Raw genomic sequence first — 12,909 nt, forward strand, 5'->3', positions numbered from 1 at the left:
TCACTCAAGATAAATATGATTTATTTAAAGGAAAAACAGACATAGGAGTGCTGGTAGTGATATTCACAGGGCATTATTAATACTCACTAAGGGTTCACTTCGTAATACATTTTCTGGCTCGTGCACATAATAAAGTGAAGAATATTTTACTCTGAAAACTCAGATGTTAAATCACATGCCATGGTTAAAACGTTACACACTGATATTCAAAGGGGAAAATAAGGCTGTACTAATGTCAAAATAGTTTATTGCAGAGAGCAGACATTTTAAACAAAAGCTCAGTCAATTTCCATAGTAGTCCTGCTAAAAAACACACAATGTAGTAGTATGTGAGCAAAATGGAGTGCTGAATTTAATATTCTTGAAAGGTCAGTACTTGTCAGAATATGAGCAGATAACAAATGTCACAGTGGAATTGCCAGTGGCTTAGAAAGCATTACACGGATGATCTGAATACATTACAAATACTTTCTAAGGAGGTTCCAGATGCCAGCTGAGCACTGAATTAAACCCAGTCTATAGTGGAAAGTTTGGTAATAAAATAAATGTACAGATCCAATAATTCTAGTAGACACTGTGCTGTACTTAAAAATATTCATTTTTTATTATTTTCCTAAACATTGAGTAAGATTTGAAATGCACTCTATTACCTGAGTTTGAAGTACGAGGAAGATGTTTTCCTTTGCTCTGCCATTTCTAACTGTATCATCACTGACAGCTGTGACTGAACACACAGGGTCACTCAGGAAGGATGTTGGGTGAACGGAAATTATGAAATTTGCTATTTCTACCCTTAAAGAGTCTTTATTGCAGCGTAGCAGTAGTGTGATATGCGCTATCAGAAGCAAAAACGTATATTAGTAGGATATACATATACAACATACAGGCTAAAATTGAATGTTAATTTATACTCCTAATTTCCTGCGGAAACACTTTGTACTGCTGTTAGAAGGGATCTAAAGTTCGCGCTTTTCTATTTGTTTCCTTATTAAAAAGGAACTAAAATAAACTGTGTAGTTGAAGAGGGAAGGAGGGGTCACAAAAACTCTTTACAAGTCCATTTGCCAATGTAAAAATGACATAATGAAGAACAAAATCACCTTATGGTTGCAAATGTTGACTAAATTGAATTGCAGATTGACCATTTAGTTTACTCAATGTATCCTTTTCTGAAATGCAAATTTACACTATTTAGGACATCTTGAATGATGCAATTGCCTATTCTAGTATATTACCTTGTTATCCTTTTAGTTTTTACAAGATGTGATGTCACTTCCTCTTCAGCTGCATCTCCATTGCTGTTGCTGTGCCTGACTTCCTGCTGCAGGAAGACCCTGGATTTGTAGACCTTCACCTCATTCTTTTTGTCTTTAACCTGGAAACACAAATTCCAACAGCCATCATCCCCTGCACCGTGGTACATGCATTACACATAGGATACACCAGTTTCTTCACAATCAGCATAACTATTTATACATTGAACAGTTCATAGCTTTTAATGACACCATTTTTGTGACAGAGAAAAGTACCTCATCATCCCTTTCTCTTCCCAGATTTTCTCTTTTCCTGATGGCTGCAGTCTTTCTTTGTTCTTCCTTCTGCAGTCTCTCCATTTCTTCTCTCTCCTCCCTGTGTACCCTCTCCTCTCGCTGCAGGGCTTCATCTCGATCTCTCCTTTCCTTCTCGTTCCTCTCCCACTGGTCATCCTCCTCCTCCTTATCCTTCAACTCCTCTGCTGCTCTCCAGCTCTTCACCGTGACCTCTGATCTGTGGGCTGCTCCACTGCTGCACACCTCCTCACTCTGGCTTTGCTCCTCGAGACGCTTCTGTCGCCGTTGCTCCAGCTTCTGAGTCCAGTCGCTGAAGCCCTCGTCTTCCTCAAGCCCAGGCTGGCAGCTAGTCTTGGACTCGTAATCATAGCTATGGGTAAAACCAAAAGCAGATTCCATTCAGCAAGGAGCTCTTTGTTAAACAATGATATCAAATACAGACCTGGGCAAAATGAGCATTCGACAAAAATGCAAGAAGAAACAGACAAAGATATGAAGCCTACTGTGATATGCAGGGCCTGATAAAGATTCAGCAGACCGATATTTATATCATAAGGTGGGGAAATGTTTGGGGAAAATAGTGTTCTTCAATAATGGACTCCATTTTAATATGGTACGATTCTATGGATTTTTCAAACATTAAAAGAACAACAGCATTGCTTGTGTCACAATTTAATGAAAGAGATGATTGCATAATGGATGATAATGGGCCAACAACATTCAAAGCCAGATCTCTTAAACCCTCAAATGTATACACGCATTGAGATCACTGTTCTTGAAGTTGAGTAACAACCAAAAGTAGTTTAAGGGAGAGGGAATTGCAAACGCATATTGTGCAATATTTGCGTTGACTGAAGTAAGTGGGATTTTAAACAGCCATGTACACATGAGGTCTGACTTATACAGACTCAACAGCTGGGTAAATCAACTGGCAATGATGTTAATAAATCTGTTGGTTGCACCCATGCAGATATAATTCAAACTCTGCTCTAAATCTACACTCCCCAGGAATGGAAAAACAGGATGAGGTGTAACATTTTAAAAGCCCACTTCTGATATATATACACCATAGTGCAACTTCATAAATTAACACTGCCAAAAGCAATGAGGGAAACAAATGTTCCAGTGTTTTGGGGATGTTTATTATTTATTTTATTTTTTTAAGACCAGAGACTATGAATGAGGTAACATGGAAGAGATTAGTTTAGGCATTATATACCGCTGCATGTATTGTACTGTACTGTATGTAAGAAGTCACCTAGGTGAGGAAAGCATAAGTTATAAAAGGGGACAACCCTTTATCATAAGGTTGAATATATTGCCTTGTTCAGGGTGGCGCACATCAACACAGCAATACAATAATGCTTGACAAATGTAAAACTACCCTTTTGTAAAAACATATCAATGAATTGTCATAAAACAGTAAAAAGGAGATTCAGAGGGTCAAATAAAGGATCATGAACACCAGGGAAATTAAACACGCATGATTTGGGCCTTTTTGTGTCTAGAAACAAGAGCGGTCTCCCTTTGGCGCTCAACAACAGTTGCTAAAGGCAAAAAGCTTATTCTTTTGCAAACATACTGCTCATGTGTGGTCTAGAACCAAACCAAATGCATCTTTATGGCTTTATTAGTTTATCGAATTATTGGAATCCTGCCACGATTCTTCTTCTATGTAGTTATTTTGAATAGGCTGCTAAATTATTTCAGTGGATTTACATAATTTCTGCTAGCCTCATTGCCTTTCTAATGCAGGCACCTGATGAGGTGGTGAGCAGCAAAGCTCTAAAACTTGCTTGAGTAAGGGATAGATTGAATAAAAGGCCGAAACCTGTACTCAGTGGCAGGCTATTTCTTTCGTCATAAATTTAACTACTGTCAAGTTCATATCTGCAGTATGCTTTCAGTGGGTAGGTAAAAAATAGGTCAAAGTAGGTCAAAACCAACAAACACATCTACACTGCAAATATTTATTTTTTGGCTTGCATTTGGATTAAAAACAACAAGAAAAAAACATATGTATTTATTTATAATGAAAAAAATATTTCTTCCTGTATAAAATTAAAATACCTTTCTTGTTACATCAAAACATCTGCACCTGCACTTTAATGACAAGCGGCAAGCCAAAAAATATTGTATTAATTAAAAGGAAAGTGAAACATTGCATTTTTGATTATACACTATGCACCTTGTACTATTCCTTATTCATTACCAAGGCTGTAATGGATGTGTTCACTCTTGGAAATGCATTTAAATCTTTCCAGGAGCTGTCGAAGTGGAATGCGATTCACATTCCGGAGTGCGATTACACAGGGGTCTCCATTAAAAATAATCATAATAATGGTTCCAGATGGCAAATTACATTAAATCTGACCTCCTGTTGCAGGCAAACATTTAAAAATATTGGAATTGCTCATCAATTTAATCTAGGTAGACATGGCAGTTATGAGAAAAATAAATGTCTTTTTACAAAAGAGTTATCACACACAAAAAAAAATCTTGCTGTGAGTTCAGAACTGTTTGTTTAGAGTAAAAGGAAGCAACACTAAGGAAGCTATAAATATGAAGAAAGAGGATGTCCAAGCCATGAATAACAAAACAAAGGCAAAGTTTATATAGGCTCATGTCACTTAACAACCAACTAGATATTAACAATGACGTTCCTATGCTGGAAAACATTTTGATATACATATATAAACATGCTTTTAGTGCCTGGTTATAAAGTAATCTATCAAATATGTAAGACAAATGGTGATTCTTAGTCATTCTGTCCGTTTAAAATAAGCAGTAAGAATTACTCCTTGTGTCCTTTGGAGAAGACCTAGTACTAAGGACCTATTGTATGCGAGTCTGTGGCAACAGCTTTTTAAATGATGCTCACTCCCTAGTTTGTGGAAGACAATTTGGACGCAATGGTTGCATTGTACTAGTTTTGATGCTTCTATATAATGAATCCTGCACTTTACTCAGAATTACTCTTATTAGCAGTTAAGTCATATACATTATTTTCTTATTCTTCATGTTATGTTTCTTGAAATCTGTATATTTGTGGCACGTGTAAATCACCTTAGGAAGAAGAGGAGGATGAGCAGGAGAAGATATTTGATTTTTTTCCCCTCATTCGATTCAGTATTTTTGTGGCATAGGTTATGCACAAGCAAAGTTTAAAGCAATGACGTGCTGCAGTTTCCGGAGCAGTACTGTAGTAAACATTCTTTGGCGCTTGTGTAATGAAAAAGCAGCTGTGACTCCTCCACACAGAGAGAGAGAAAGCGAGAGAGAGACTGCCCATATTCCCTTTGGCGACCCTGTTTAAACTCTGTGGTAAACATCCTCACCCCAGGCAAGCATTCTTCATATCCTGAATGTTTTTACACAATGTGTCCAGTAAAAGGGCCCACCAGTTTTCAAAACTGCAGTCTGTTTAAGTAACCACCCATTCCATAAAAAAATGGTAAACATTAAATATAAACTTCATAAAAGCACTTAATGTAGCCAGAATTCACATAGGTCTTGTATATTGAAGACAAACATCCTTTTGTCCAATGCCTGATGAAATTTAACTTTCGAATTGCGATACCTACAAAGCTGTGCAAACTTCCTGTCAAGTATCAAACATTACTGACATTTATATCAGATGCCTAAAATTATAAAGGAATTGCACTGAATGTTTTTTTCACTCCTTTTGGCTTGTTAATCCCAGTTAATGAGTGATCCTTTCCCTTAGATATAGCTGTAGTTGTGGGGGAATAATCATTAACTAAATTAATTTTGTGATAAAATCAATGCAGTGGGGCTCTTTTCCCAAATTCAAGAAATAAGGAAATCAGTGAAGGTTTGTATGTAATTTTGTAATACTTTAGGGAATGCCCAAGGATATACTGTACAGTTTCTGGGTGGCTGCATCATGCTCACATCGCATCCAGGACTTTTGTTTAATTTCCTCACTACCGAAGGCCATGTCATTTGATGCGTATGTCATTTGACATACTGTTGAAACGGCAAAAACTATGGCTTTTTACAGTCTGTGTAAATGTAGTCAGCATCTTCAAAGGCATCAATCAGCCGGCATCAGCTACTCCCATCAAGCGTTAATAAGAAGTCTGACTGTGCTTGTAATCTATAGAGCATTTATGTGAAGGAAACAAGCTCTGAAGAAGAGGGAGAATATGAAAAAAGTATTCAAAGAGCAAAGAAAAGGGTTTCTGGAGGAAGAAGAAAAAAAATGTAATGTAAGAGTGTCAGTCTTTTAAAAGGATCAATTGGAGATACATATTGGTCAAGTGTTGCTGAGCCTTCCTTAGCTCGTAACTTACAGGTTATCCTCAGATGGCTGCCCATTGTCTGTGGTCGAGCCCCCGGAGCCACAGTGGCTGCGGAACTCCTCTCGTGCTCTCCGCCGACGCTCCCTCGCTATCTCCTCCTCATCCTCTATGCTCCGCTGAGCAGTCAGTCTGAGGGCAAAAAGGAAGGACAGAGACCCAATTAACAGAAGTTTAGGCAGCATTGTGCATGTGTGTATATAAATAAGGCAAGAGGCATTAATCTGGTGATACAACGAGGTGGTATGAAGGTGATAGCAACAGCCAGTGATATAAAATCCCTGTCACATTATAAACATTAATTTGGCAGAGACCCCCCCCTGTCCAACAAAAATAAAGTAATGAAATATACAATGACCTTTGAACAGAACCATTGTCTTGAATTTTATTTAAGAAGTGTAAGTTGCCAACTGTATATCGGTTTCAGGATTTAGTGCTTATTGTGGGCGAAAACCTCCAAACAAAAGTAACATATTAATTGTTTACATGGTCAATAAACACACTTTAGCAAGCCTGTGGAGAGGGCCATATTGCAAAACAAATTTATGATGCCTAGGCCAGGAACAGCTTGATTCCCTAAACGAACATCAACCATGACTCAACCAATGGAAATGTTGAGAGTCTCTACATTTTCTTTATTCGAGAAAATTTTGTCTTGAAGTATTTATCTTGCTATAAAGGGCTCACAATTGACAATTTCTTGTGTTTTATCCCAATAGTCAAACAGATCACCATTGAAACTAGTCCAAACCCAACCAAATCAAACAAGTCTGAGGAAAAAGCACACACAATTGTCTTGCTTGATATATCAAGTTTGTTTTCTATTCAGAGATTAAGCACAATCATTCTAAAAAGCAACACGTTCATACACATGGTTCAACCAAGATTAAACAAAAAAATAATGGATTCTAAAGTAATTCAAGGTGTACGCAATGTGCAAACATGTCTTTAACAAAATTATCAGTTCCTTTATTTTACAGCAGTTCCAAATGGGTGGTTTGAAAGAGTGTATGCTTTCAAACAATGCTGTCTCTAAAAGGTAAATAGAGGCAAAGGAAGTGACATATCGTCAAGGTGGGATGGCTGACAACAGTAACCTTTCAAAGAGTTTTCTAAAAGAGCAGAATGAATGTGCAGCAACATGCCCTTCAAGGCTTTATTCGAAAAAGCAAACTGATTTAAGCTGACATAATCCTAATACAGTAGGGGTTCATTAGGATTTTTTCTCCCCCCCCCCCTCCTAGGACTGGATTTTGGTGGCATTTTGGTGGAATTTTAGAGATGGAGAGGAGAAAGCTGAGTTGGCAGCTGTGAGGACCACATTCATAAGAAGCTGAACCAAATAGGATTCTCTTCTCATTTTCATCTTTATCATCATCATGGGAATGTTACTAGGACAGATTTCTGAATCTCCAGTTACAAAAGTGTTGACATAAAATCAGGAATTATGCTACTACACTTCCTCAAACAAATACCTAAAACAATATTTTCCAAAACATTAAAATTAACGATTACTGTTTTGGAAACAAAGGCTAAAGTTTTTTCTTAAATGCCAAAGCATGAGACTGATCCACTGAGAATTAAGTCAGAATGTGACACCTGTTGACAGATTAGAAATTCCAGAAACAAAGATGTACTTGAGTTCAAATCAACGCCCCTTTAAAATCAATTGTCAATGTAAATGCTGGTGAAGTTGTCCTTTTATGTCAAAGTATTGGGTAAAACTGCAACTGACATTTTCAAATGATAAAGGTTCTGCTGCTGGCAGTTACCACAGCCTCTCAAGTCAGATATATTAGATGGAGCAGGTACTTGTTGTTTCAATAGCAATTGTTGTTTCCTTCGTTTACAGAAAGCTGCAATTTACTAATTTGAACCAAAGGCACAATACTCGAGTGCAGCCGTGCTTTCAAAACACAACCCATCTTCTGCAATACTAAAAAAAACTTCAGTTATCGAAGTTATATGCTACAGGAAACAAAATCATCAACTGCAATGGCCCCAAGGAAAGCAATTGAGATCATTAACATAGGTGCTTCAAAAACCCACTAGTCTAACGCATGTTGATTGTCCTCCAAATGTCACAATTGTCTTTGAGCAAGCACAAGCTTCACTTTCAGTATTCTCTAATGTGAAATATTTTTTTCCTGCATCCAATTCTGCATACATCTCTATATATAAAGCTAGAACCAGGCAAATGTAGAGTGCAGTCTCAGCTATCTGACCACACTCGACTTGAATTCTATAGAGTTTGAATCCTTCCACACCAGGCTCAGCACTTTTCTAACCACACACTTATGCTCTAATGTTTTTCATTCCCCAGAGCTCGGAAAGCAAAACCAGCAGGACTTAGACAATGCGTCCCATCTGTCTCTCAGGGGTCAGGTAATATTATATATTTAATCTCCTTCCAAACTGATTGTGACAAAGAAGGTCCCAGAAAAACACGACCCTGAGACCGCGATCACTTCAGGGACAGTTGACTCTGGTTCTAGATTTCACAAAAGACTTTTGGACTTGGAAGCTGGGTTTTGGACATAAATAATCCAGGTTTAGAGATGGTGCTTTTACCCTACAGCCCCCCTGAAACGTCTTCCTACTTGGCAATTTTTACAGGTAGAAATTACTTAATTCCTTCCTTTTAGTTACTAGCATTCATCTCTGTACTTTTCCTGTTAGAACCACTGAATGTGATCATCATGTTGGTGCATCAAACAAACAAACAAAAAAAACAGGTTAAAAGGTCACATGGCAGCTGTAATTAGGCTGAGGTTTGGAGAAGCATATCTCTGAAACCACACAATCAGGGCCTGTGGGACAGAGCTGGAGGGGAAAAGCCTCAAGCAGAGGCAACAGATTTCACACAGCTCTGCCATGCCGTCCATGCTGACAGAGCATTCATCACAGCTTTGCAAAGCACAGCCCGGATTGAACAGAGACAATTGTCTTCATGAGCGGAGCACCACGAGAGCTGGGGGAAACAAAAACAAAAACGACACTCACATTGTATTAAAACAATCCACAATCAACAAGAGATTATCTCCCAGATTTACTTAATCAGAGAGAGAAAGTGTGTTTTAAGCTTTCCCATGAGTCTTAAAGAAGTATTAGACTAAGATTTAAACTGGAGTGATAATTGTCGGTCTACCTGAAAAGCAGTGGATTCATCTTTTTGTATTTTATAATACTGACAATGTTTTTGGTTGCTTTTCTGTTGCCACATCCATAACAGTCTTATCAGGCTCACCTAGACAAAAAGGCTAAAATTAAATGTAAATCTAGATGGTGTCACATTACTTGTTGCAAGAGAAGATGATTTATGAGTTTGGAGGGGGGACTTCAGGAGCATAGCAACCATTCAATACTAAAATCCGTCACCTGTGGATATAATGTTTGCCAGTGCAAACACTGGTAGTGCTTAAATACCTATACTATGTTAATTCACTATGGGTACAATGTTTTCCTGTTATGTGTATTACTTGCCACAAAAGGTTACTTCAGTTGCAAAAAGAAGAAACAGGCGTGCATATTACATTGTCTTCTTTCCCAATCAGAACAGTTTAAATATTATTGTTCCTACATTTTTCATCCAAGGCATCTGACACAGACATATTTACTTGTTTGCTTTCCAAATGTGAACATTGTTTCCACTGTGGGCACCCAGGAGTGGGAGAAACATTGCAGAAAAAACAAACAAACCAATTTTTAAAACGCATCACCAAACAAATCGCAGGCAGACACAGTGCGGCTTAACAGCACTGTGGTGTGAAGGTTTTGGGTTAGCTGAAGAGATGGTATCATTCACCACACTGCCTTACACACTCCATGATCTTAGCATCAGACTGGCCAAAGGGTAATGGGCACATTTCAGCAAGGTCTGGCACTTCAACCACATGCTATTTTTCAAAGTAAAATTTCAAGTCTGGCTGTTAAAGAGTGCAGAGTGGGAAAAGAAGCTGGAGAGCAGGGGATTAAGCCCTCGCCACGCTCTTCCACTCCACAGAATCTGCACTACTCCCCCTTCATTTCCTGACAAAAGAAATGAACTACAGCTCAATTAAACTTGACTCATCCTTTTCCTTATTTTCCGCCATGTGCCCGGAAATCATTTTAGCATGAAAATTATGTCACCGGTAAGGTTGTTACCAAATTGGGCTTTGTGTATCAAACTGTCTGTTGCTTTTGTTGGTCTTTTTTGTATAATCATTTTGATTTAGAAAGAGAGTAGAAAAGTATATTTCGCTGGCAAAAAGACCTGCTGAAACTCCCTAGATCCCCTTTAAATCAAAATGATTAGCAAGGCTTTTGAACCCATGAAGTCTATGCTTTGTTCTGCAGGTACCTGGGATGGTGTGTAGAAATCAACCCAACACTAATACACTAAGAATGCCAAGCCTAAAATGGGTCTCGCTACTGGTTCTTCTTGGGATAAGTGGTCAATTTTATTAGTGTCACAAACATTTTAGTAATCACATTCATGCAAGCTGATATTCAACGTTACAGTGGAAAAAAAAAAAAAAAAAAAACTTCCAGTATGCTCAAGTTTTTTTTTACCTTTTTACTTTCTGAATAGCAGGATTTGCAAGGTTAGAAGCGTCTCTAAGTGTCACTATCATTACCCACTGTGTCAATACAAAATTAACTTCCTTCAGTCATGAAGGTTTTCCACTGGTATGGAAAGCCAAGTGAACTCGGAGGCACAGATACTGGGAAAAAAAAAAAAAAAAGCAACTGGATGAGGTAATGTCCTTAAATCGCAGTTTCACTAATAAAAGATGCCATTGAAACAGATTAAATGTCATTTTGATGATGCCACAAAGCAGCTCACTAAAGACCTTCAACATGAGTCACAGAATGTGCTGGAAGGGGATTTTGACAGTAGTCCAAATAACATGACTTTACTTGCACAACAGCTTAGTTAGCCTACTCTAGATGCGCATAAGCCAAAAGTGCCTCCCCATAGCTCATGGCTTCAGTTTCATTTAATGTTCACATATATATTTCATATGTATTAATGTACTCTGCAAGTTAGATTTACATTTGATATCCCTTTTCTTCAACTGTGCAGAAATCAAATGCAAATTGTGATTCAACAGATCACTAACTCAAAGTCTGTATTTAAGTCACCTGAGAACACATTTTAATTTACTATATAACTATAATAATCAATCCAGGAGACATAAGAAACTAAAGTAACAATTAAAAACTGAAAATATTCAGACATAACATTAGCAGCACTAGTTAAATGCTAATTCTGTCAAGCAAGATAAGATTTTATTTATACACTGGTGTAGTTATACTTGTATACTTTCATAAACATATGAATCCCCGCAAAATATAATTTGCCGAAGGCCTTTGGGGACCAGCAGACTGGGTGATACCATTTCAGACCATTCAGTTAAAACGGCAAAAACATCTCCCCAACTCCATAAACTGAGCCCACCCAAACCAAACGTGGTAAAAAAAAAAAGTGAAAAAACATCACCAAGAACAAGGTTTAAATTTCAACCAAACAGATGTGTATTTACCGCCACCATTAGAAAGATGATCAAGTTTCATTCCTCTCCCTTTATGGCCTTATGTCCAAGCCATCTCTTTATTTCACAGCTAACTATGTAAATATGGTATCTTCTAAAGCCAGGTTGTCTCCTGTTGTTCCCTAACAGCTAGTTCCTATACACTATCTGGAAGCTCTGAGCTGTTGTCACTTGTCAATTGGTCCTTCTGACCTCGGTCAGTTCAAGGAGAGACTCATCTCATCAATGGCTCATTATCACTGTGAAGCACTGTGGAAACAGAGCCCTTGGAAGATAACACTTCTCTCTTCCAGCTCACTGATGTGCTGAACTGTCAGGACCTGCTTAAGGATTAGACATTCCCAGCCCCGTGTGTTTGTCTATTTCATCCCCCCTTATAACACAACTGCATCTACCAGAAGTGCCCACATACTTCATAGATGATAAAGAGGAAAACTGCAGACAAAGAATACCATCATAGACTTCATATGATTTCTGTTGATCCGCAGTAGATTCAATGTTTAACACTACAAACTTGTACCCCACAGTCTGCTTATTTTCCGTTTCCAGCAAAGGCATTCTGCATTATTACAAGAAAGGATACTCTAAACAATCCTGGAGTCAATCGCTGTGTTATGATTGCGAATGGGCCTCACAATTTAGGGCACAAGTGGGTCAGATCTCATTTCCTGCAGCCTTGGGGAGGGAGAACTATAACTGCCCTCTCAGGGTTCTCAGGATTGCCTCTGTTTATTTGCTAGGGGTTTAATACCCACTCAGTTGCCAGTGTGCTTTATTCAGATATCCCATGTACATTCCCATCTTCACTCGATATTGAGGAAGCTCTGAGTCAAAGTCTGGGCTTCTTGCTTGAAGTATAAGCATGTCACTTAATTGCTGAATCAAATTCTTCATCTGCTATTCTGTTATAATGGTTATACTTCTAATTTCCTAAATATATAAATTTAATTGTAGTTTGTTGGGGGCTGCTATTTGCTAAATGCATCAGAGCCAGCTTTTTTCAACATTAATCCAAACAGGTTTTGTAGTGCACAGAAAGACAAAGCTAAAGAAAACCGTAAACCTTTTTTTGTTTTCAACTTTAACAGGCTGCTGAAAGAAGGAAACACTCCCTGATTCCAAAGTTGCCAATCTTTGGTAGAACATACCGTCAACAGACTCATGTTTTAGTGAAAGTTCATTGCACCCTGCATTCAGTCACCAAAGCCCACCACATTCTTCACTTTCTTATCTCAGTGTTATCATAAAGAGCGAGGACAGTGCAAATGAACAGGCTGACAGTGAATAGCCAGGATTGAGCAATACTGGGTACAGCGTTGCTCCGACATCAGACGGGAGAGGAAAACAAAATCAGAGAAGCCTGTATACCCTTATCTTAATGTTTTACTTCTGACATCACTGATCAATTTTCAAAGCTCAACGGGACCTAGATGAACAGACACAGGGCAGCACCGGCGCAGCCCTGATTCAAACCAGAATCTGGCTAGGCCCCTGAGCATT

The 12,909-nt window shown here is 38.3% G+C and overlaps 1 protein-coding gene across 5 annotated transcripts in view; it reads right to left on the reverse strand.

Moving 5' to 3' along the window:
* The window catches only part of lsp1a (lymphocyte specific protein 1 a), a 66,072-nt gene that overhangs the window by 26,531 nt on the left and 26,632 nt on the right, over positions 1-12,909 (reverse strand). For all 5 annotated transcript variants that reach the window (XM_066700971.1, XM_066700972.1, XM_066700969.1 and 2 more), the window contains 3 exons: positions 5,867-6,004; positions 1,530-1,920; positions 1,236-1,375 (listed from right to left, as the gene is read on the reverse strand). In XM_066700971.1, coding sequence (XP_066557068.1) covers positions 1,236-1,375; positions 1,530-1,920; positions 5,867-6,004 — 669 coding nt within the window. The remainder of the gene's footprint in view (positions 1-1,235; positions 1,376-1,529; positions 1,921-5,866; positions 6,005-12,909) is intronic.

Source organism: Amia ocellicauda, chromosome 4 (genome assembly GCF_036373705.1).
Source record: "Amia ocellicauda isolate fAmiCal2 chromosome 4, fAmiCal2.hap1, whole genome shotgun sequence".
NCBI lineage: Eukaryota > Metazoa > Chordata > Actinopteri > Amiiformes > Amiidae > Amia > Amia ocellicauda.